This window comes from Gambusia affinis, linkage group LG15, assembly GCF_019740435.1.
Source record: "Gambusia affinis linkage group LG15, SWU_Gaff_1.0, whole genome shotgun sequence".
NCBI classification, from domain to species: domain Eukaryota; kingdom Metazoa; phylum Chordata; class Actinopteri; order Cyprinodontiformes; family Poeciliidae; genus Gambusia; species Gambusia affinis.
Genome location: NC_057882.1, coordinates 8,107,067 through 8,132,860, shown reverse-complemented (window position 1 = coordinate 8,132,860; position 25,794 = coordinate 8,107,067). Strand labels below are relative to the sequence as shown.

At 41.4% G+C, this 25,794-nt stretch overlaps 1 protein-coding gene across 1 annotated transcript in view; it reads right to left on the bottom strand.

Annotated features, from left to right (window-relative positions):
* esama (endothelial cell adhesion molecule a) overlaps positions 1-25,794 on the bottom strand; it is a 55,940-nt gene extending 30,146 nt beyond the window's left edge. The window contains exons 1-2 of the mRNA XM_044141031.1: positions 25,699-25,794; positions 25,402-25,597 (exon numbers count right to left, since the gene is read on the bottom strand). Coding sequence (XP_043996966.1) covers positions 25,402-25,462 — 61 coding nt within the window. The 5' untranslated portion in view covers positions 25,463-25,597; positions 25,699-25,794. The remainder of the gene's footprint in view (positions 1-25,401; positions 25,598-25,698) is intronic.

Below are 25,794 nucleotides of genomic sequence, written 5' to 3'. Positions count from 1 at the left end.
GTAGCTCATCTATATTCAATCTGGCCTACTGTCTAATTAATCCACTTCTGACCACCTGGAGGTATTTAGACTGTGTATGTTGCCCTGAACCATCATCTACGGATCATACAGTACAGAGCCTATGAAAACTATTCATACGTTTGAATGTTTTCTCTTTTTGTTACTCTTACAAATCAGTCATGATCAACAAAATTAGGCTTTTTTTCACAAAAAGTTCTCTTAGAAGCCCTTTAATATCAAAGTGTAAACTGACTTTCTTTTGACAAATTAATGAACATACAAAACAAAAAATAAGTTCTTCCCTTCAAGTTCGCCCCCCATTGATCCTTTTAGTAGACGCACCTGAAGCTGTGAGACAAGCACCAATTGCTGAGTTAGGTCAGTCACAGTTTTTAAGTAGTTACTCATTTTATGACAGATATTTGTATTTCATTATGTAGAAACATGTTTTTTAGGGGAAAAAAATGTTCATGATTGATTTGGAAAAGCAAAAGGGTGAGACATCCAATAGAGTGAATGCTTTTTTTATAGGAAGGGTATGCAGAAAAAGCCAAAAACAAGCTGGGCAGCCTTGAAGCAGTAGAGCACTGAGAATATTACGACCTCCAACACAATAAAACAGAAGTAATACAAAAAACGGAATATGATAAAAGCTCAGAATATGGCTGATTTCTTCACATTTAGCCCAAGACAGTTGGTGTTGCGTATACCAGCATTCATGGAAAGCTGAGAAATCGTGTGACAGCAGCTTCGAGAGTCACAGAACAAAGTCAGCGCAGAGATCTCCACATTTTCACACTCTGGGCCAACAAGCATTCACCCTCTGCCCTCATCAGGGATCTCATAGCAATAAGGATGGGCGTGGTTCCAGCTTCATGCTGGATACATGAACAATCACTGCTCCGTTGACTCAGGTTTCATATACAAGCTTCACCACATCCATCATCACAAAAGTTATACTGATCTGTGTCTGCTGAGAAGCTGAGCTCTCTTCAGTGTCACGCTCACTTATCTGCATGCCCTTCATCAACAAAACCCAAAGGATTTGGTGTTTCTTTTCTCCACAAAAAGAAAAAAAAAACCTGAAATAGAAGCTGTTTCCATCACAAAGTGTTGCGTCTCTGTATTGAGATGTTAGGGAAGAGGGAACTTATTTATTTTGGTTGCTAACGGTTATCAGTTTATTGATCGCAGTGGGCTGGAATTGGTGCCGGATGGAGTAGGGAGCGTCAACAGGAAGGTGAAATGTACTGGAAGGCCTTATCTAGGAGCGCCAGGCTGCTGTGACGGGAAGTGGAATGTCAGGGGGGGAAAAGAGGAAGTAGGACAGGAAGCGATGTGCAAACACACACATGGAGAAATACACACAACTGCAGACAAACACAATGCATTTCCTGACTAATCTGTAATGCAAGTGTAACATCTTTCCCTGCGCTGTGATTTTTCAGTCCTAACTTCATCAATCTTACAATTCTCTCTGTTTCCTCCTACTCTTCCAGAGGTCTATCCGTTTTACTTGGAAGGTTTTAAGCTGGTAGAAAGAACAGGAAGACAGCACCGCAATGGTGCTTAGAGCGCCAGAGGAGTTATTCATGGACAGAACTGGATAAATCTGTGAGCACAGTGCATGCATGCATTATGGCATTTATTACACCACCAGGGTGAAGACAGTAAACATTTTAATAAGCTTAACAACTAATGGCCTTTACCTCCTAATTCATTTTGTGGGTTTGCAAAATTCTACTTGCTTTCAGTAAAGTTGAAAACATCAAAATCTACATGAAGCCAGAAACAAGAAGGGCGGAAAAAGGGTTTAATCAATAGGAACATTCAGTCGGGGTTTCTCGCCCAATCAAGGAGGCTCCCCACATCTTCAGGATTTTCTTTTGCATCCCTTCATACTTTCAAGAGAAACCCTGCGACTGTAAGCCAGACAAGGGTTGAATGAGGAGAGCAGCAGAGTTCGCAAGAAGAAGTGCTGTATTTGGATGGCATGTGTGCTAAATGTTTGAAACACCTTTGATTTCAACCATCCCACAGAAGAGCTTAGCAATACCCAAACATTATGGCTTATACAGTACAGACCAAAAGTTTGGACACACCTTCTCAATGAATTCAATTAGAAAGTGCGTCCAAACTTTTGGTCTGTACTGTATATTACATTGATTATAGAATCACATGGATGTTCACCCTCCGTTTGGGTCCAGACATGATGCTTATCTGACCTTTAACAGCAATTAATGAATAGCAAAAGCAGAAGAACTTTTCAGTCCATCTGTTGTGAGTCTATCTCTCTTTATCAAGTGAGAGAACAAATATAAATGATGTCCACCACTGATACTTCCAAGAGACCAAGAAACAGATCTATGTAGTTTAATGCTTATAATCTCTAAATGTTCTTGGAGTTCTAAAGTACCTGGTGTCTTACTTTTTCCTCCTTCAAAGGAAACTATTTGTAGCTTGTACGTGCATCAGATGTTTAAGGCGGAAAGAGAGAAAGTATTCCAAAAAGTGTAACCTAAAAATTATCTGGACTAAAATAAGTAAATGCACTTTATACATTGAGAGAGTAGTGGAAATTTTAGGGGAGCTCATTTGATAAAAAAAACAACAATATTTGAAGGACTGAGTGCCATAAGCTGGATGCAAGCATGTCCCATAATTTGATTTATACAGTACTTTGCCTGCACATTACCAAACAAAGGTGAGCAAACAGAGGGAGGGTGAGGTCAATCATCCCCCGCAGTAGAAGATTATTTGAATAATCAACATGTTGAAATACAATGTTAATGTTGTTCAGTTCCCAAAACTGCAGTCTAAACAACTGCAACATGATACAGGCGACTGCTATCTGCCCACAGCCTGGGAAGTACCTTTATTTATTATTTACTCTCTGAGATGTGACATTGGGGTTTTATGCAGCCTCATTAACTTAAATGTTTTCTACAAACAAACTGTTGTTCACAGATTTGCTGCCCTTCCAGTGAGATGGCTGGTTACAGTAGAGAGAGTCCTCTTTATCCCATCATACTGTATGTCATTCTGCTGGGGAATGAGGTAGATAGATTTTCACCTTTGCTCTCAAATGCAGAAATATTTGCTCTAGTGCTATTGCAATAAGTCTGAATCTGAGAATCACTGAGAATTTAGAAATGGGACAGATGACCTAATTATAAAATCTTTCATAATAACCAACTACTAGCCAGCTATGCACGTACGTACATACATACATACATACACACATACATACACACATACATACGTACATACACACATACATACATACATACAAACAATGTGTCTGTCAAGAAAAGAAGTCATTCTCATTTCTAGTTTCCAGCTTTCTGTTAACTAAGAAGCTTATACTTCGACTGTCTGTCTTTCACGTGACCATGACCTCTGTGGACAAAGACATCCTTTTTAAATCCATTATTTTTTGAAAGCATGTTTCGTGTGTGTGTGCGTGTGTGTGCGTATGTCTCCACAGGCTTAAACAACACACATATACACAGCAGTCGGCTATGAACTCGCACTGCACAGATTAAATGTGAAGACGAGGATACCCTAAGCTCAACCCTGCTTCTAAGTAACTGGTCTTGAGTTTTCTGTTGATTTAAAGCCGATGAAATAAGATGTTTCAAAATGTGCCGAAAACCACGAACTTACTCCAAATCTAACTCAAGAGATTTTTTTTAAAAGTGAAATTTACAGCAGAAATGTACTAAAAGATCAACTGGTGACTGGATATATATACTGACAATATAAAAAGATGTGAGTGATTGAGGAAAATATGGAACAACAATGATATTACTGAAACTGGATGCTTCTCTCATATTGATAAAAAAAATAGACACTTGGTCCTTTACATTTCCTCTCTATGCCAGTTTACTGTACTGTCTGATCAACAAACTTAAACTGCTATGAACCAAGTCAGCTACACTGCAAAAATACAAAATCTCACCAAGTATTTTTGATCGAGTGTCTAGTGCAAATATCTTAGTACACTTGAAATAAGACAAAACTAACGCACAAGTAACTTTGTGAGTCAGTGAGCAAGATACAGCGGCTTGTTTTAAGCATATTATTTCTTAATAGCAATAAAAGTGTAATAGTCCCACTGGGGGATTATTTCACTTATGACGCGGGAAACATATCTTGGTATGGACAGTATTCTTTTATCAATATTAAGGAATTATTGACTTAAAACAAGATCCTATATCTTGCTGAAAAGTTACGTGGAAGCTAGTTTTGTCTTATGTCAAGTGTGTACTACCATATTTGCATTAGAACATAGACCAAAAACACTTTGTGAGATGTTGTGTTTTTGCAGTGTAGAATTAATTTCATTGTTTAAGTTTCAATTTGTTCATCCATCTGCAGTCAGGGATCTGTTATTGTTTATTTGTGCAGGTGAAAAGGGTTCCACGATGTTCAGCCACCTCTACTGTACAGAAAGATGTAGGATCAGTATTAAGTTGAAAAGGCCTAATTTTTGTATAGTACAGACACACACACACGCACACACACACACACGCACACACACGCACACACACACACACACACACACACACACACACACACACACACACACACACACACACACACGCACACACACACACACACACACACACACACACACACTCCACACACTCGCCTCTCGCTGACAATCTGCTGCTTGTGCCCGTCTGATCGGCTGTCACTTGCAGCGTGAAATAATGCATGTGTTCAAGCGCTTCACCCACTCACTGCCTCTTACTCTCCGGAGTGGCCCGACAGTGAGGCCCACCTTAGTGACAAACATAAAAGAAAACACGCGTCCACACCACTCAGGAGACAGGGCCGGTTAATGGAACCCGCTGGGACCACCGAATCCATTTCCATGTCCCGGCAGCATCGAAGCACGGCGAGGACAAAACAGGAAGCGTGGAAGTGGGAGCGGGTTAAAGCGGACGACGCGGCAGCAGTCTGTGAACAGGCGCGGATTTCTGCAGACCAAGCACAAACGACAATGACGCCTGGCAGCAGCATGTGATGAAAATAACAACCACCATGCATAATGCAGGACACTCTACCTTCCACTGAACCAGCCGCTCTGGACTCTCCAGGACAGCATTGTACACCCCACCAACTCAATCCACTCCACCTCACACACACCTCCAGGAGCATTCATCTGTGAGGAAGACCTGGAACCTGGCCTCTGCAGTCAGGAGAAAATCTTTGGTCTCGAAGCACGCGCTGATTAACGCTCTTCCATTCATGATACTAACGTGACATAAAGGCACATTAGTATGAGTTTTCTTCATGTGACTGGTAAAATACCAGGTTTCTCTGATGTAAAGAATAATCACCAAAATAAAACATTTCAGAACTATTTACCTATTTATTAAAAAAAGGAGTAAATTTCCACCACAGACAGAAATTTGCAACTGACCTTGCTGTAAGTAGGTTGCCTACACTTTAAGTCACATACATTGTGTTTCCATCAGGTAGGAGAATGTTACAGTAGACTGTGCTGGTCTTTCACTCATGTACTGCTGAGGTTTGGAGCCCAAAGCAAAAACAAACAAACAAACAAACAAACAAACACCTGACTTGACATTGTTCTGGTGGTTTCCTCAGTTTGCTGCTCACTGTGAGGAGCAATAAAATATGTCTGACAGTAAACTAGTGGCAGTTGTTGTGCAAACGCAGCCAAAAACAAGTCCTCTGATTTAGAGTATGAGACATAAAGCTTGCCTATGAAGCCACAACACGTCGCAGCCTGTAAATAAGCTCCCATCAGGAGCTTCGGTGCTGTTTCTAAAGAGTGTGGACAGCTTTTGCTGAGGTTAGTGCGGTGACTTTTTCCCCGGTAACACAGTCCGATTAAAGCCGCTGTGGTCATGCATGTGAATCAAGTCAAAGCTGGTTGCAGCCTGTTTAAAGGACTCCTTCACTGGGCTGGTTCTGCCGTCATGAGTGGCTGACCTACCTGCTCTGATCAGGTTTCATCAGGGCTGCGCTGCTCATGGAACTGAAAGCGTTTGCTGCAGTTCAGGGCCTGCATGCCTGCCTGCATGGTCACTTCAACACCCAGCACGCATTTACAGCTCAGAGGTACAAAGAAAAGTCCGCAAAATTGAATCAAAGCGGGTACAGCACAGACTTTACCTTCTTTCAAATGTTTTATGCAATTTGTCGACATTTCAGTGCCACCACAACACTTCAGATAGTATTTTTAGTCCATTATTCTGTCTGCAAATACTTTAATAATTTTTTTGAAAGCCTGTTTGAGACTTCTATAAAAATACATAAACTTTGTGTCCCTGTTTTTCACCTAACTGTATATTTTCATCATGAATGCAATGACCTCAATACTTGAACATTACATACACACATCCTGCTTTCTGGCCAAGTATTTTGGCTTCGGCTCCCTCACAGATTAAAGCTACCAGGCTAATTTGCTGCTGTGTCACAATTCCTACATAATCCAGTTCTAATCCTCACCGACTTGATTAAACAGCCAAATCTCCAGCAGAGTATCTGCCCTATCTCTCAGAGTCACTGTTTGTACCCTCCCTTGGCCTCTGCCCCCCTTCCCTCCACCTCTGGGTTCAACAAAGCCTTCTGTTATCTTGCTCAGCCTGAGTTTTGGCCTCGTCCATCTAACTCATCCCTTTTCATCAAATAAGAAACATTGTAAGGTTTTCTGTGTATAAAACTGGGACACATTTACACCTATCTGGGCCTGCATTGGTGAGCCAGCGATAACTGGGACTGTATTAGCTGGCACATCCCCTTCACTGTCCTCTACTGTCAGCTGATTTTAGCCTAAAACCACAGCACTGGCTCCGTTGGACCTCAGCACAGCATTTAACACTGTTGACCATGACATATTATTTAAGTGAGAGGAGAGCCTGGTTTGAATCTTACCTAAGGAGCCCCGACTTCTTGGATCAAAACTTCTTGTCAGAGTGGACAGAAGTCGCATGTGGGGTACCCCAAGATTCCCTCCATATTCATTATCTACATGCTAGCTGCAGATAACAAAATTAGTCACCATTACTATGCAGATGATACACATCTGAATGTTACAATGTACCATAACTTTCTTCAGCTCACCAGAATCAAAACTGGAGTTAGGATTTTTGGATCCAAACAGAAACGATCAAGAGTCGGCACAGAGGTTCACCTGCTACTGCTAGAAACTAGAGCCTGTGTTTTGCTGATGACCCACAAATCCAAACTACAAGGTATGGATTTTTTATTTTTTTTTGGGACTTGATGAACCAACAGAGATTTACAAACATAGATGGTGATAACTGGATTTCCATCCACTGGTTTGTGCCTTCATAGAGGCACAAAACCCAGAAAAATGTCAAGGTCCAAACATCCAGCATGGAGTGGAGGACTGTGAGCCCGGAGTGGCTGGCAAGAGGCCCACTGTGCTGGGATGGGAGTGGTGGAGCGCCATTTTATCCACAGTTTTCACTCCACAACCACTGTTTATTTTTAAGGAATCATGAGGCACAGTGGCAAAACCTTAAACTGTTTGCTGCGCAAGTTGTTCAACAAGTTCTTGCTAGGCAACCAAAGAGGAAATTAGTTAGTTGATGCCACCATTCTCTCTTAGCTCGCCTTGACTAGAGCCTTTCCTATGTCTACATCACCCAGAATGCTTTGTGGTTCTGGGTCAGAGTTCAGTGAAATTCTATCATAAATATCATCCATTTATATTGATCACGTCTCTACTGCAATGGTATTTTTTTTTAAAAGGGGCCGATGATCAAAATTACTGTAACTTTGTGAATAATAAAATTAAGGTATAGATGATTTCAGCTAAAATTATTTAACTGCAGTCAAATGGGTCAAATCTACCGATATCATCTTGTTCTGCTTTCCTTCCATATCAGCTTGACTGACATAAAAAGAAACGGAAAAGCTGTTCTATATTGACAAGCCATGCCTCGTTCTGTTGAGTGGTCCATAATGATGAGGGAAATTGGTGTAGCCAGAGAATTATGAAAAGCTGAGCAGAACCAGTGAGAGAGAGGGAAGTACTAGGGAAACTAGACAGCCTGAGTCTATTTTTACCGCGGTGCTGAGGTAAAAGACAGATGAGCGACAAGTTTCTGTGGTTAAGGGGAGTTCTGATCGCTTCTCCCGCGCCTCGCCGTGTGATGTCTTGCTCACTGACAGGTTGTGTCAGGAGGCGGGAGATGAGACAGAAAGCAGCATTCCTGAGTGGATTCCTCATGCGCGCCAGTGCCGTTATTAAACAGAACCTGTAGAGATATTTTCACGATGATTGAGGTAGCAGAGGTGGTGTGTGGCTAGGGGGAAGAGTCGAGAAGGAGTGGAAGACTGAAGAGAGCGATTACAGATCAGACGTGGCTTGCCTTTCTTTTCGTCCTCCCCAAGGATGCGCGCCAAGGCGGGGGTGGGGGCAGCGGTGGGGAGCAAGAGGGGATGTGTGTATAAGTGTGAGTGTGTATATATGGATCTGCCATCACGATGAAAGTGTTTCCATCCAGAGAAGTGGCGGGAGTGCTGCGGAAAGCCGTGTGGGGATGTGCAACATCACTAAGGGGGAATGCTGTGTGCAGAACAGGGTCAAAAAAGCACGTTGCCTCTAAATGAGGATTTTCATTTACTATGACAGTATGATGAAGACAACTAATAAGGCCTTTGTGTGTACACATGGCGTATACAGTGTGGTCTACATCTTGTGACAGAATGGCTCCGATCAAAAGCACAGATAATGTGATTTATTTTCATGACTCAACGCTCCATATGAGAATTTAACTTTCTTGGAGAAGAAGAAATTGAGCACCAAGAGGTCAACTGGCCCCTTAATGATCATGAAAATTACAAACTGCTAGTGGGGTGTCGCACGTATATCTGCATAAACAGCTCTCTGTGTGAAAATATCAGCACATAAAGTGAGCGCTTTGCCTAATTACTCCTAATGCTGCTGGTTAATGGGCTCTCACGGCTGGCTGGCCTCAGGAAATCGGTGAACATAATGACCAGTCACTAATGAAGGCTACAAACATCAATGATGATACTCGGCTGAAAAGCTTTCTGTCTGTTTGCGCTCCGTAAAACACGGGAAAAAAAGAAAAGAAATCACCGCGGCCTCGGCACTTTGTGACGTTGGAGGAATGTGTCGCCTTGTGTGACTCACGTGGCGAGCATTTTTTTAAATCCCAGTTGTGAAACACAGTCAGCAATAAGCTAGACTGCCTCAAACTCAGAACTAATCCTGATAGATCCTGTTTAGCATTCCGCCGAGAGATTTCCACCTCTTCAAACACATAAGCAGGGGAGATTACGAGGACTCTCTGCACCGCTGCTGTTCTGTACTTCACAGCCCATGTACAGTACATAGCTGCAACCGACGGATACAAGAGAAGAAACATGAGTTACTGAGAAGCAGAGACGGTTTTCTATGTTCTCTAACTCAAGGGAACTCAGCAGCAACAATGAAATTCAACCATGCCGCACAATGTATGGCATACCTTCACAGTTTGCATTTCCTGTGCACTTTCCTGTTTGCTGGTAACACAGCAGCTAGGATGCTATTGTTCCTGACTGGACAGTCAGAAATTGGACCTTACGTCAGACATTCACAGCAAGGGAGCCAAAGGTCCTCAGTGGTTCTGATGATTAACAATGCTTGTATTGAGACAGTTGGACATATGCAGCTTGTATCAGTGACTTCACTGAGGGGATTTATTATGAACACAAAGCATTGTGATGAAAGATATTTGTGCCAAAAAAAAACAAAAAAAAACCCAGCTCTCATCACAGTTCCAGCAGTAACTCCTCAACATGTGTGAAACAATAATTTGTGAAATTTTCAACATGATGCCTGGGTGTGTAACCAGTCCTTGTTCCAACCAAACCTATGAGTTTTCTCTCAACCTAAATGTTCACAACATCTCATCAAATCCTGTATGCCTGCTTAGATTGGAGAACTTGTTACCCTCATAGGTACCTGTCAGAGAGAAGGTGATCAATTATTTAACTAGTCCAGCTGTCTCACGTTTCCCTCACAGTGTGCGCAGAAGCCTGATGGACTTCAGACCATAAATCTCTGAGTTTGTGCTGTAGAGACAACAATGTACACTAAGGCTTATGCAGCTTCTCTGACACGGTCTGACAGGTCTCAGTTCATCCATGACTTTATAGCTATGTTTACAGCTGTCCTTTTCGAAGACTTCACTCCACTTTCTCCTTAAGAGAAGGACGTCCGGTGCAATGATTGGCACATCAACATTTCACTACTCTTTACAGCTATGTCTTCTAAAGGCAAAGCTTCGGCCAAACTCGCTGAATTCAGCGATATCCAAATCTAGATATGACAAGTACAGACTTGTAAGTTGTAGAGTTTTTGAGGACCTTTCAAAAATCTGGCTCCTCTCAATACAAGCTCCAAATTTATTCATGAGGCACCTTTTATACTTTTTGTGACACTTTAAAGTGATCAGACAGGAAACTGGCAGAAAGCTCACACTCAAACTATTAGGATTTAAGGGCTCGACACATAAAAGCCTAAGTCTCCATCACGTCGAATGACGATGAGGTGACAATCGTTTGCGCTCCTCCAGCTAAGCGACTGGCAAAATTGCTTGTGAAATTTTGAGCTCATACATGCAGACGTGGACATGCAGGCCAGCATCGCGACACAAGAAAGTTGAAAAATGTTCTACTTTTGTCAGCGTTGTGTCCTATGTGTTGGGTTCATCCAGAGTGGTGGAACACTTTCACCTTTCACTGTTAAATTTCACAATCAAATTTCGTTTTAGTCATATTTAATCTATGTATCATTTTTATAACCACTGAAGGAAAGATACTTTCTTGATTGTGCTGTAAAATGCCTGGAAAATACATAACACTTCGCCTTTAACACTTTCTTTCACCTGACATTCAAGTCAAGGTCAGGGGAATATAAACCTGTCTCCAATCATGTACTCTGAGAAACATATTTCTGTTTGAAATAACAGGAAAATAGTCTAAAATTGGCTTTGTTTAGCATCTTCCCCTTAGCACAGTACTAAACTCGAGATGATTTTTTTTAAGCTGACATCATGGCGTTTATGTCAGAAAAGCAAACTTCTTGCAGTCACAGATTGTGTAACAGAGTGCTAAAAGCACATTTACACTTAATTTTAATGACAGGAAACATGTTGACTCTAAGGGTTGCTGTCACAAATCTAATTATAACAGCATTAGCAGGGATTTTTCCATACTAGCAGAATATTAAAACATTATGGTTATCTGTAAGAGGAGCTGCAGTGCAGGGGAGAGGAGCGATGCAGGAGATGCTTTCAATAAATGCCAATTAGACGTTAGAATGTGGCGAGGGATGAGGAGACAGTGTGGTGTGGCTTCACATCTGAGCCATTAGATAATGACACCAAGACAGTATTCTCCGGGGTGTAGAATTGTGTGACAGGAAAATAAATAAGAGCTTATAATTACATATATGTCAACCAGGGAGGGGAGGAGCTGGGAAGGTAGGAGGGAGTTAGACAAAGAGAAGGAGGAAGATGAACTGAGAGGAAGAAGAGCAAATATGAAAAAGAAAAACCCAACAGATACATAAGCTAGCATGACAAAGCCCCCATCCCCGGCATGCCTCTGGCTGACCCCAGACGCTGATGCTGATGAGATGTTAGAGCTGAAAGCCTCAGGAGACGAAGAAGATGAAGGAGACGGGGAGAACTGGGCAATAAGATGAAAAAGGGGAAAGGGCGAGGAGGAAGAGGAGGGTGCAGGGGGTGGGATTCGAGGGGAGATGTAGATGTAATCCCACTGATAAAAGGGTGCTTTAATGTCACCAGAGGCCTGTGTGCCGATGAAAAGCCAAAGAATGTTTGCAGAAGTAAAAGGTGAGATGACACAAGGTCGTGCCCTATGGGACATCGCTGAGATAATAAAGCCCACAGAGTAGATTCTGGTTTCCTGAGGCACTGCTGGCCTCCAGACTGAGAGGGCTGAGGACACCAGCAGCTTTCTTTACACACAATTCAGCTGTTTTTTTGGAATCAAAGGAACAACACTGGGTTGGATTAAGTCATATTTATTGGACAAAATTTACATTGTTCAAGTTGCTAATTACTTGTTCTTCTAAACCAGAGGCAGCCATTGACTGAACACGTTGCTGGTTTACATGTTTACAAAGATGTTTCAGGTATCAGACACCCACTTTTCACCCAGTCTGTTTTTTAAACAGGCTTTCCACTTTCCTTTGTTGTATAGTTAGCTGTTATTGAAGTTGGCTCAGATTCCCTGAGGTCTATATACATATTACAACATGACGTCACATGCACAACATCCTGCCTTCGAGCTCCCTGCTGAAGGGCAAAAAACTAGCAACATAACACGCTAAATCTTAATTGTACATGTGATGTATAAAAGAGAAATGGACACAGTGCTTTGCTACTAATCGTCAGTACTACAACAACTAGATAACAACACCAGGAAAAGGTTTTAATTAAAACCATAGCACTTAAGTAGGCCACTTATGCTAGCTTGACTTTGACAAACTAAGTTATAGATGTGCTGAGGAATTTGATGCGTGTCGGATCAGTTTAAAAAAAGAGAGAAAAAGAAGCTAACCCACATGCCAACTCTGACAGACCGTCAGAAGAGCAAGTGTTTAACCGCCTTGCCAATCACCGCTGTGAATTGTTTTGAGTTATTCTTCAATGGTTTTTCTCTTTGCTGTGGGAGACCGCACTTTATTAATAATACCTCCGGGTTTCAATTTGCTAAAGAAACTGTTCTATCGCCGCAGCACAGCTATGGATGGGGCCCTGAAAAGCTGGAAATGGCCGTGTTTTTCAACCCACATTTGGGTTTATAATGGTACATGACAAGGCCTGAGGTTGACAGATGGCTGTCAGGGACATAAAAAGATAAAAAAGGGAGATAAAAAGATCTGAAAGTCAGGTAAGAATTTATTTTAGCAAAAAAATAAATAAATCTTCAGCAGAGGACAGAACATCCTGCTGCGACTGAATGATGCTTAGTAGTTCAACATATGTAAAACAGAATTAGTTTCCTGCTCATTGTCGATCACCCCTCTGTCTCCTACAGTATTTCTCACAGCGCCTCTTCACCCGTTCTGCCTCGGTGAGGACAACAGAACAGCTTCTGATGCCCCGAAGGCCTCGGCTTAATGCTCCACTGTAATGACTTTTTCCACACAGCTGCCTACTGCCACAGTCATCTCTTACTCCATTACTCTGGCTGGCTTCTACACACCCACAGGAGTTCTGCTTCTGATAATACCGGATACCAAAATGCCACACAGGTGTCAGCGGCCCATTAGTGTCAATAGAAAAGTTCTTCTGTGAGTTTGTGAAGCGGCTGCGTCGTGGAGACGTTCTGTTTGTGCCAACGATGAGGGAGCTTTTTTTTTTTTTTTGGGTCTATGAAGACCGAACAACATTTTTAGGAAATCAGTTCCTTCCGGATTTTGAGATTATTTTTCTGATTCTTTTTGTTGTCAAAATAACTGATTTGTGGTGCTGCTTTTTTTGAAATACTAGCAAGGAAGTTAGCAATATTTTTTTCCTTATTAAACCGCTTTGAAAATGTACATATAGACGAAAACATGAGGGGAAGAAAAAATAACAATAATTCACATTTAATGCACCATAAAAGTCACACACTGACAGAAAGTGGAGATAGGAACTATCAGGACTTTTTAACATTTATTGTAATGTAATTATTGTATTGTAAATTTTGATATCGTGTGATGATGCGCTTCAGCGGAACAGTTCTCCTTCATAACTACATTATTATGAGTTTTTTTCACGTCTGGTTTACGTCTGGTCCGGCTTCTTCTGGTACAGGATTATGACACAGGTTTCAAGTCTTAAATGCAACATGACCTTTCAGATGCAGAAACTTTATCTGATTTAGTTCCACATATTCCAGTGACTCATATCGGATATTTTCGGGGTGAAAAGATCAGAATTAGGTCGTTCAGAATGTCTGTGTTTCTGAGTGAAACTATTGTAAAACAGCCTGACATTTTCATTTTTCTTCTGGAAAAAAACTTACTTACAGCGTAACATGTTGATGAGGATGAGCACTACTACTTGCTACACATGGACAGAGGTCAGAGGTCACTCAGACCGTCTCTTTGGCATTGCAGGCAGTGGAATTAAACTCACAGGAATGCTACGATAACCAAGTTTCAAACTGCTTAAACCGGCCAAAGTCCAGAGGGGTTTCAAGCCAAGGCAACAAACAAAAGCAAAATTTTGACCTACACCTGAACTACACATGAAACAAGACCGTGTAAAAAATGAACGTCACAGAAATGAGAATGAATCGTGTCTACGACTGAAGATAGTATGAGCCTGTGGACATCCAGGAAAGAGAAGAAGGTCTCAGAGAAACAAAAAAGTTTCTCCTATTTGCAAAACAAACATACTCAGAGTGCAAAACAGGGAGAGGATGGCTTGAGGAATAAAGTGAAGATTATGTCAGTGTCCTGAAGTTGCATTTGCATCACGCACCAGCCCCTCCCCCACCGCCACAGTCCTTTCTCCTCATAAGAATAATTTAACACTGCCTATCTTGTCTAAATCCATGCCCTTAATTCCCATCTGTCTAAAGCTTTATTAACCTCTCTTATCATTTTTTTTTCCTTTTTGAAGGATAGGTCTGAAGGATATGTGGCTGCTGACTTCTGGCAGCAACATCTGTCAGTGGCACAGCAAGCAGGCTCACGGGAGACGAGGCTTCTGGCCAATCGGAGCTCTCAGAAACTTGTGTCTTTGGTGACTGTGCTCCCCGTGTGGGTTAAGGGAAATTTGACAAACTTTGGCCTCAGGAAATCCTTTGAAGACCCATTAGATAACTGTTGTGACAACATACAGCATAAGAAGCCAGAGCTGTTTTCCTTTTTCCTTTCTTTTGTTCGGGAAACAGAAAATATTCTGCCTTCTTCCTGCTCTCCAGAGGCTCGGGGAGGTTAGCTTTGAAATCAAGCACGCAGAGCCTCAGCTTCAGCGGCATAATGAAGACAATTTACACTGAGACATCTGTGAAATAAAAATGAGCCCACAATGAGTCATAACAGCGTCTCAATGAGTCTGATGGTCTTTTTGTTCAAAGGCAAACTGTAGCCTTTTTCAGAATCTTATGAAACAAGAAAAATACATCAACGGTGAAAGGTTACAAGTTACACCAAGAACTATTTTATTTATCAGCCCTCAGTTTCTCAGGCTCTCTGCGTTTGTCATACTGGTCACGGTTAATAACAGTCACACTAAAACCATAACGGTTTGATAGCGCAGCCATTCGTTCATGCATATAAAATGTCAAAGATAGTTTGTTTACAGCTGACACATGATGACGGCTTTAGGGAAATGTTTGTCAGTACACAGACGGTTGTGGGGCATTAATATTGCTCGATACTTTACAGAATCACTACTATTATTAAACCAAAAGTAAAATCCAAACTGCCTAACATACAGTGTGCAGTGAATTCAGATCTTCAGAATGCTGCATGTTAAATATAAGCGTACCGCAGCAGCAGGTTGCAGGGCGGAAATGAAACGAGGCTTGAATTGGGACTAAAAAGTGCCCCACTAGAAGTACGCACATTTGAATTCTGACTCCAATTCATTGTGTTAGTTAGGAAAACAATACTCAATTTAATGAAAAGCAACATCTGAGTTTTCATTTTGTACATACAATGTTCTAAGAGAAAGATTAGAGGTGACAGCATGCTCCATTGCCTATCTATAGTGAGCCTGTATTACCAGGCCTGAACTCATTCAGGAGCTCCCTGAATGGAAACAACAAAAATAGCAGAGAAATAACTTGGCATAATTAATAAGTTTTGATGTTTAGGGCATGGAACGTTAGTTAAGCTTAAAGTAACGAAGAAGACACAATAAAACTGCTTAAAGCAAAGAAAGAGGCAAAAAAGGTTCCACAGACAAAGACAGGTATGTAATAGTCTGAAGTTAATGCCAATATGACAACTACTGCACCAAAATACTAAAAGAAATTCAACATACAAGAACAAAAAGGCTAATGTCTCTTTCTTTATGGATTACAATAGAGTCTTCAACTCTATAGTTTAACACAAAGTCTGCTAAATCAGTCAAACTGGTCTCTAGAAGCACCTGACAGGCTCCCCGTAGGTGGTTTTGCTGTAAACAGTCATTAGCCAGTGTGCAGCCACAGTCTGATTACCGTAGTGAAGCCCGAATTAGGAGGAGGCTGACTCTGCAGTCTGCATTGTTTATGCTTCAGCAGCACGTCACTATTACAACTTGATACAAGCCCAACAGAAACCAAGAGAGGATCTCTATAAATAAACTATACCGCTTCTGTTTATTTATGTACATAGTCGCTCGGTGACGCTCGGTGTCTGGAAAGTGCCAAAAGCAAATATTAGCTTTGAATAACTTTGTTTAACCCATATACAGAACAATATTTAGAAAGACTTTTGTTCACAGAAGATCTGAATCATGATTTACAGGCAACCTGAAAAATGTCAACACCTACAAACAGTCTTTCCGTACTTCTTCTCCTTGAGGCAGGATGAAGGAGAAGGAGGCAGATAAAAGAAATGAAGAAAAAAAATAAATAAAAATAAAACAAAGATGAAGCAACTAAGTTTGTGTGTCTGTCCCTTTAAGAGTCTTGAGGCCAGAGATGGAAGTTGGGAAAGTCGCCCAGTGCTTTTCTCATGACCCCTGAGAGGATGCCTTCTCCTTTCTGAGGATGGAAACCAGAGGTCACAGAAGACCACAAAATGGACATCTCCCATTCGGTACACACCGCTGTGGCCACCACACCGCTCTGTGTGGTCACCTGCATAAAATTATCAGAATGCTGTTTTTGCTCTTCATGGCCAAGTTCAATCTTCCGTGCAAGTGTCAGCTTTGCATCAGTGCAAAAAGCTTGTCAAATGTCAAACAGAACTTTCCCACAGTTTATCCCATCCCCTGCTGGGCCTAAAAATATCAATGTTTGTATACTTAAATATAGAAGCAAGTCAGAGAATGTGGGGCAACGCGTCAAACCTCAGATGAAGGGCCTGAACTTTAGAAGTCAAAACAGTCTTTAAAGAGAGCACTTAACAGGGCTCTACATCATTTAATCACTGCATTAATCATCTAATGGGACTTTAATTAAGGTGATTTAATTAGATCAAGATGCTGTTATGGACCTCAGGTTTAACTATTGTAGCTATAGAAAATAAATAAGTTTTAGAAATCCATGAATCAATAACTATTGTGGTTAACAAACACCCAAAAGAGCAATACATAAACATAAGAGATGCACCAAGAAACTGACTGGTGACTAGAATCGACTGATTTTTAGTTTGATCAGCTCTGATCTGCTGGTTGGAAATTTAAAAAATCGGAACATTTGCGAATCAGTGAACATGTCATGCTGAGACTCTTCTGTGTGGATGCTGCTGCAGAGTGAGGAAGAACTTAAAATTTGCGATCTTCAGTAAGATTGAGGCGTTTATCGGATTCAAAAAGACGCTTAGTACCTGAAGGGCAATCACTCTGTAGCTTACCCAGACTCAGGCTTTGAATACTAAGACACTTTAAAAAAGGATGGCAAAGCATGAGGTCAACAAGGCGCACAGTTCTTGAGAGCACAACCATCATAAGGGAATATTAAACAAAGAGCAAATAACAGAGCGAAGGTGACAAATGTGGAGCTAAAATCAACTTCAGCATTTGATGAGTCTAGTTTTCTTCCAAAGGAAAGCAGCAACCAAAGGGCAAAAACTTAAGATGCCAGGATGTGATTGCGATTTCTTGAAACAACTAATAAACATAATATGACTTTCAAAAAAGGAGTTCAACCTTCTTAGCAAGTGGATTCTGCGTTGTCCCTATTTTACAGTGGACTCTGTATTGGTATTAATCGCAGCCGAAGATTAAGGATTGTCCAGATATATGTATAAGGCGGCTCTATTGTTAAGACATCATGTCTGAGGTTCGCTGCTGCTGCGAGACAGTGAGGCAGGGTGAGAATTTAGTAGATAAGGCTGAACAGAGTCCAGCACAGCTGCTCTATTTTACCCTTCTGAGCTTTCAACCTATCTGTTCCCAAATCTGCTGAGTTTGGAAATGTTGGTAGACTTCTGGTAACTTCACAGTTATGGCAAGAGTCAATATTCTCTAAGAAGGATTGGGGGTTGGTTTTATAATCCCCACCAACTACTACTAATACAAGACTGTCTAAAATATCAAATCCAGTCTGATCACCACATCCTGATTAGGGTACTTTCTTACTTCATATTCCAGTAGTCGCGGTTCGTTTGGGGACCAAAAATCCAACATTTGTTACATTTTCAGCTGTGGTTCACTTTCAGATTGCACCGTGTCAAGCGAACCAACCCTTTGAGCAACTTGTTTACCCCCTCAACTGAGGGGGTGCTGCACCAAGAACTACTGAAGGAAAGGACACATAAACCTCTTAAGAAGATATGAGTGCAAATTCCTTTCTCATGAAATACAAACTGAAATGGAGTGGCATCAGATTTTAGGGGTTGTGGGATTTCTCTTCGGCAAAATACCACGAGGCATTTCTCCCACTAGCAGTAGAGTGGCACGTTTGTTCTGGGTGTATTTATTTACCCAGAATGCCCTGAACTATCATCCGCTTCCTACTTTTTGGAGCAGTCATATGCACATATGCATACGAACTGCACCAGAGTTCACTTCAACCAAACAAAGACCTAGATTGTTAGGCAGATTTGAGTTCTCTTTATTGGTCCGGATTAGACTTTGATGCCCATCCATGCCTCCCCAAACAAACTGGACTTTCTAGGCAACCAAACTAGAGTTTGAATAAAACCAACTAAACAGTTGGTTTTATTTATAATGCACCCTAAGGCAAAGACCTCAAGAACGCCATAAAATGTAAAGAAAAGATGGCAGGAGTAGAGAGGGGATTTATGAACGGGACACAACTCTCTGTTTTTACCATCAGATTGAAACTGAGCTGGAAATAATCTTCCTTCAAATTCTCAATAGGTTTAAATATACACGGCTATAAGAGAGGAATTGACAAAAATGCACAGAGTGGGTGGCAAACAGCCTGTCTGAATAGGAAAAGTGCATGCTTGTATGTTTTTGGTATTCTGCACTGATAAGTCTCTGAATCGTGCTACTGAAGTCAGAATTGTAACATTAGCTAGTGACACAAACTGCACTGCCCTCAAAGAGCTGTAATCCAAGCTCAAAGTGGAGAGGGGCTTTGCTGCACATCCAGTTGGTATTATTCTATGGGAAAGGCAATTAAAGATAAGGCCAATACTATTGGTCCAAACTGTCTCCTAAAAGGAGGAGATTGAAGATACATGCGTTCTGGTATCAAGGGATATAACTGTAACAATAGTTAGTGAAAAAAGGAAACACGCCGCTGCACTTAGTTGCCATACACAAAGATACAGAGTCCAAAGCTTCATTATTATGTTATCTAACTGTGGGGAGAGGGATAACTGTCCAAAGTGGCTCTCGGAAAATAATATGCTACTAAAAATAAGTCTAGCAAAACTCTCACTCTCGACGATAAATCTCTGACAGTCACCACAGACAGTGCAACCAGCTGACCTCACAGTGGAGCCTTTTGAAGCCTGTACAGATTGACCTCGTTAAATAATTAAAGCTCATCGTGAGACCCACCTGGAAAACAAATGAAGACGTCCGTTTACCAGATGGCGTGTCCCAAATGCAAGACTAACTGTGCAGCGGTCAGTGGGGGGATGGACCATGGCTGCCATGAACAACTGGACTGAGATAAGGGAAGGCTAACTTCCAGATTAGCTTTTAGGCTCATTTAAAAGTCCCTCGAAGACACAGTACCAATCTTCCAGCTTCTGTTTGTAAAGGGGTTTATCTCACTGAAGGTTGCACTGAAGAATTATATGGAGTGTATTAAAAAAGGGCGTGTAGTTTTACTGACCCTCTGAAGCGCTCCCTCACTCATACACCCATAATCAGAACAGCTGGTAATATGGGATAGATGATCTAAGTTCCCCTTTCCTTTCTTTTTCACCTGTGCTTCCATCACCCTATGACCTTTAGCAACTTAGGCAATGACATTTGTGTGCAGTGTGATCATCTGCACTGCTCCTGCACACACTAATATTGCGATGACGTTTATACAGTCCTAATTTGTGATTAATTGCCTTACCCAAGGCACATCGACACATGGTGGAGAGAGCTGGGAGCAAACTCACAACCTTCCGATTGCCAGATTACTCTTCCCACTTTGCCAAAGCTATCCAGTATAGTGCGACAGATAAGGTTATCTGTCGGGTTCTTTATCCGACAGATAAGGTAAAGAACGAAGGAACATGCCCTCAAATAAGTCCAACATATTCACATTCTAAGGAGGAACATCACACTGTAAAGCCAATGAATCTGACATGCAGGAGCAATGTAGTCATGTCTCCACCTTCACAAAGACAATCGTTTTTTTTTTTGTTGTTGATGTTAAAGCGTTTCACTGCTGAGAGCCTAGAAAACACAGTTACTGTAAACTCAGCAAAAGCCCCTGTAATCTCACTGCTTAGACAATAGCCTCTTTCACCGAACATACAACAAAGTTCTGAGATGGAGTTTTTTCTACATCCCAATCAGCTGCACAGACATTTGTAGTCGCCCTACTGCTGTTGAACGTCTACGTATAATGTTTATGAATGTGCTTAATTTTGTGAACCGGATCTTTGTTATGCGGTTTCAACATCCAATCCGAACTGCTCTGGGAGGACAGCAAGGAAGAAAGAGAAACAAACTGTCAAACTGTGTAACAGCTGTCAGATCACGGATTTCTTGCAGAGAACTGCATAGACTGATGTCACCCTCCATCACCTAACAAGATGACAGTAGCTCTGTTTCCACTGACCATAAAATTCCCCAAAGTGGGATTACAAAACTTAATTTGCTTAATGGAAATGTGCCAAAAAGGTTTTTGCGCTAGGATGAGGTGGTTTCTCCACTTGATCAGAATTAGTGTGTTTCGCAAAACTGCAACAGAAATGCTTTTTTCACATCATAAAAATCATGTGAACAACAGCCTGATGTTACTACTGGTGAAAAGAACGGAGACAACAAGAAATAGTTGGATGATGATGGCCTGTTATGCTGCCTTATAGTGTGAACGCAGTTAATCACACGTGATTTCAATTCACACAGATATAACCTTAATGGAACAGTGCTTCGAATCAAACCATTTCCTGGAGAAAAAAAACAAACAGAAGTTCTGTGTGTCAGAGACCAACATGTGAAAAGAGATGCTCAGCTCAGATGAGACCAATATTGAATTTGTGGCTTAAAAACAAAACACTGTGCGACAGAAAAATTGTGCATCAATCTGGACAAATCATCAACAGAGTGAAACCTGGTGGTGGCAGCATTATGCTGTAGAAATGCATTTCTTCATTTAGATGAGAGGTTAAAGTTGATGAGGAGATTGATGAAGCTAAACACAGGGCAATCACAACAGAGAAGCTGTTAGAGGTCTGATTGTTGATGAATCTATTTGGAGTAAAAAGTGGTTGAATGTCTGTGGATTATCTTAAGTGACTGAATAAAAAGAGTAAAGAAAGATAAACACTGTGCGCTGTTTTCCATCTTTACTGGATCCATTTGTTAGAGGACCAAATTTGTACCATTCTTCAATGACGGTAAAGGGCCACACAGATTATTTCATGGACTACAAAGATGCAGCCAAAACTACAATGGAAGAGTTAGAATTAAAGCATATTCATGAGTCAAAATCCATATCTAAATTTAATTGAGAATCTGTGATAAAAAAAATATTAACAAAGGATTTCTATCTGCTCTGAAGCTTGATAGTTATGAAAGAACATCAGCCTGTAGATATGTGACGCTGCTAGAGACAAGCCTGGAGGAGCTGACCTGAGGCCAGCGTATTTAAGCAGTTAGAATAAGGAGTATAATTAGGCCCAGTGCTTGTTGAACCAATGATATTGTAATCAAATTAGCTGACCCTGAACATAACTTCACAGAGATAATCCTAATGGGTTTGTGAGACTGAGAATCTTGTGTTCAGCTTTCGACTGAAAACATTCATTTGAAAAGGTGAACCCACTGAGAGTTAATGACAGAGTTAATCATGGAAAAGAACAATGACTTTATCAAAAGGCTGTAGTGAAGCTCAGAGCTGGACCACAGCAGTTAACCTGATATGATCAAATACGTTCACAAGTGTCACCTCCTCATACTTGGCCATCTGAATGTGGGGTGATATTAGCTGTGTTTCCATCATTCGAATTTTAAGGGAACTTTTAAAATGTTCCAAAAAAATAAACAGATGAGGTGAATTAGGAATGTTACCCTCAGCTGGTTTGAAGCTACGCAAAGCGTAATATCATCAGAGGTCGACTCTGCACATCGCTGAAATAAACAGGAAGTAGACGTTGCTAGCATGAAGCGCACAAGTTTGCCACTGTACTTTTGCAACTATGCAATTTTTTCTTGCTAATTTTAGCACCTCAAAATAAAACAAATAGATCAGACTGAGGGATGTAGACAGCTGTAGAGTCAGCGAAAAACTTTTGCAGCTGAATGCGCTAAATTTCCTGCTCAGTATAAATATTTGTTTGCTTTTTTTCTCCCAACATAATGGGACAGGTCTGTTAATAAACCACTTTCTCTGTTAGTACAGCTGAAGTTCTAAAGTCGTACTATTCAATTTGAGCAAACAGAGAGCAATGCTATGTTAGATCAGTGTACATTACAAAAGAATTCACACCCTTTATTTGAAACTGCAAATAAAACATGACATAGGAATCCTGTTCTGTGTGAAGACTTGAAATGTTCTATTCCCAGATCTTCTCCATCCCAATCGGACTGAGCCTCAGCTATTTTAGAAAGAGAAGTAGACAAAAAAAATAAAAATAAAAATAAAAAATCAATTTCAAAAGTATTGCTTCAGGGGTATGAGCATAAGTGCACACCACACTTATCAGATTTTTCGTTTTCTAAATGCAAAACGTTTAGAAAACTACTTCTAATTGTTCTTTGGCTTAATAGTTTTGCACAGATATGTTTTTCTAGATAGATTTTCTTTTTTACTGTAAAAGAGTCAAAATGTGACAGAAGAGTGTGAAAACTTTGCCACTTTCTCCTCACATCCAGTAGAATCAGCTTAAATCAGGAATGTATATTTGTCTGAAAAGAAACGGACAGCAGGTTTACTGTTGCATTCAAGTGCAATCTGTAAACTTGGGAATAGATACACACAAACACAAAAATAAAAAAAAAATGTAAAAAAGTTGGTTATCACTTTTTCTTTTTCCTTCAAGTTTCTACTGAACCTGGCTTCTTCTCAAACTGAACCCCTAACCAGGACCACTTCTTGCTAGCGGGAGGATATTCGTTCACGTCCTGCTCCAGGTTCGGCCCCATCAGGGACTCGAGGAGCCTGGTGTTTTCCCCTCACCACTGCCTTCTATTCATGACGGTTTCCTGCCTCCATTCAGACTGCCCAGTATTTTTCAGGACACACCTGCAGGCCCTCCGATGGCGAGCGCCGAACTTTTATTGTCCCATTGTCTGCCGGCACTGAATCACGGCCTGGAATTAAAACAGCAGAACCAGAGAACTGCCCTAAACCACAGACTCGCACTGGGTCTGGGTGCGCAAATGGAACTGTTTGTCATGTTTTAATCCCCTGCGCCCCAACCAGGGAGGAACAAGCGGGCCTGAGGTTGCCCCTGTCAGCTCTTGGGATTGTTTTGGCAACACCGCTGAGAATCAAACTCCGGCTCCGAGCAGGAGAGAGCCTGCGTACATGCATCACACACACAGGGTGTGTGAAAATCACCAGCCTGCCTCTTGGCACACACATATACTCACCTGAAGAGACTCTGGCTGAAGGAGATACACCACACAGGTAGCCGGACACCTTGGATAGAAAGTTTCAAATATCCCTGCTGTCTCTGTTGGAGACAAATCTAAAACATTTATTTATTCGCTTCCCAGGTTCCTTTTTGGAAAACCATCTGAGTGATTCACACTAATCTCCTGCAGAAAAACAGAAACTGCTAAATTTTCTCCACTAGAACCTTTCTTAAGGTGGGGTCAGAGCCTCCATTACAAATGTGCACAAATTTTTGTCACAATTCATGTTCTGCTGGTTGATGTTTAAAATTTTTTTAATAAAAAACACAGTTTCAAAACTGCATTGTTTCCATTAAATAAGAAATTAAATTAAAATTGCACTGGGAATAAACTTGTTCAGGCAACAAGTCATTAAACAATCATGGCAGCAAAGGATGTGAACAGTTACATGAGATATATTCATATTTTAGCCATGGCGCTAGCGCTCATCATCGATCAGCCAGCAGAGAAAACATGGGCATCTTAATATGGCGTTGGAGCAGGGTATGCAGCGATTTTGGAAAATTGTAGTTGGTGATTTTACAGAAGAGCTCTGGATTGTACACTTTCGAAAGACGCACAACTTTTTTTGAACCGTTAGATACTGTGAGAGTTCTGGTAGAACCAACTACACATTTCCCCCCTGCACCCTCAAAAAACAAAAAAACAAACAAAAAAACAACAAAACATCACTTTCCTACTACTTCCTGTCGTGGTCTTCTTCACCGTTTTTCGCCAGTAGTAACGTCCGGCTCCTGATCACGTGACTCGTGTCGTGTGACACGAAAGAAGTGTTTCCGTTAAATTTATTGTCGTAATTTGAATTTGCGCAATTTTATGGTTAGTGGAAAGCAGCTAGTGAATGGTTTTCCTCCGATTTGTCCCGATTTCTGCTCTCAAGGACTAAAAGCAGGACGCATGTTCGGCACAGCCATCAGGGAAAGTATAGGAGTTGAATGCAACGCTGGAGCGAGAGGGACGGTGAGCCAAAGTTGGAGCAGATATAAGGGGATTATTCTCCCCTGGGAGACATAATCATGTGTAACACACTTGTTTTAAATCCAGTGGAAAACAAACAGGTGTTTGAGCCTTAAATCCCAGCCCGCTCCTGGCTCACACAGAGCTCCAGAAACACCGAGCTGCTTGCTTGTTCACATCTGCTCACACCAGAACCGCAGCCTGTGTGTGAGCGGAAGGGGAGCTCAGAGCAAACTGAGCTTTCTGCTCAGAAACACACTAACTGCTCATTCATCGGATAGAAACAAAATCTGATTTAGTTGTCAAAACTCACTCTGAGCGCTCTACGAAAGTCACCTTAGAAGAAATCAACACAACATTCCCGCTCTTGATCCATAATTTGAATTATTTTAAGGAATGTTCCACTTTTTTTATTTGAGAAATATAATAATAATAATAATAATAATAATAATAATAATAATAATAATAATAATAATAATAATAGCATGAAGCAAACAAACAACAACAAAAAAAAAACACTTACCTGAGAGCCCCAGGAGAAAGGAGAGCAAAGTAAGTTTCCTTGACGTAGAGTAGATCTCCATGATTCTCTGTCCTGGTGTCCCTCAGCTGGTCTTAGAGGATCTCTGTTTCAACTCAGGCTCCGCGGCTCTGCCAGTCCTCGCGCAGACACGTAAGGGACACTTGGGAAGCCGTCGGATGGCTCCACAGAGGGGATTCTAAAGGAGGGATGGACCGGAGAAAGTCAAGTCAATCCTGGACCCACACCTCGAACACTGACTGTCCTTCGCGACTCTTGTTCTCCCTCCTCTTTACGCACTCTTCCCGGTGAATCCCTCCTTCCGGCTGCTCGAGCAAGAGCAACTCTGCAAGTTGTCGTTCAGTCCCTTCCTGAGAGGGAGGGCAGGGGGTGAGG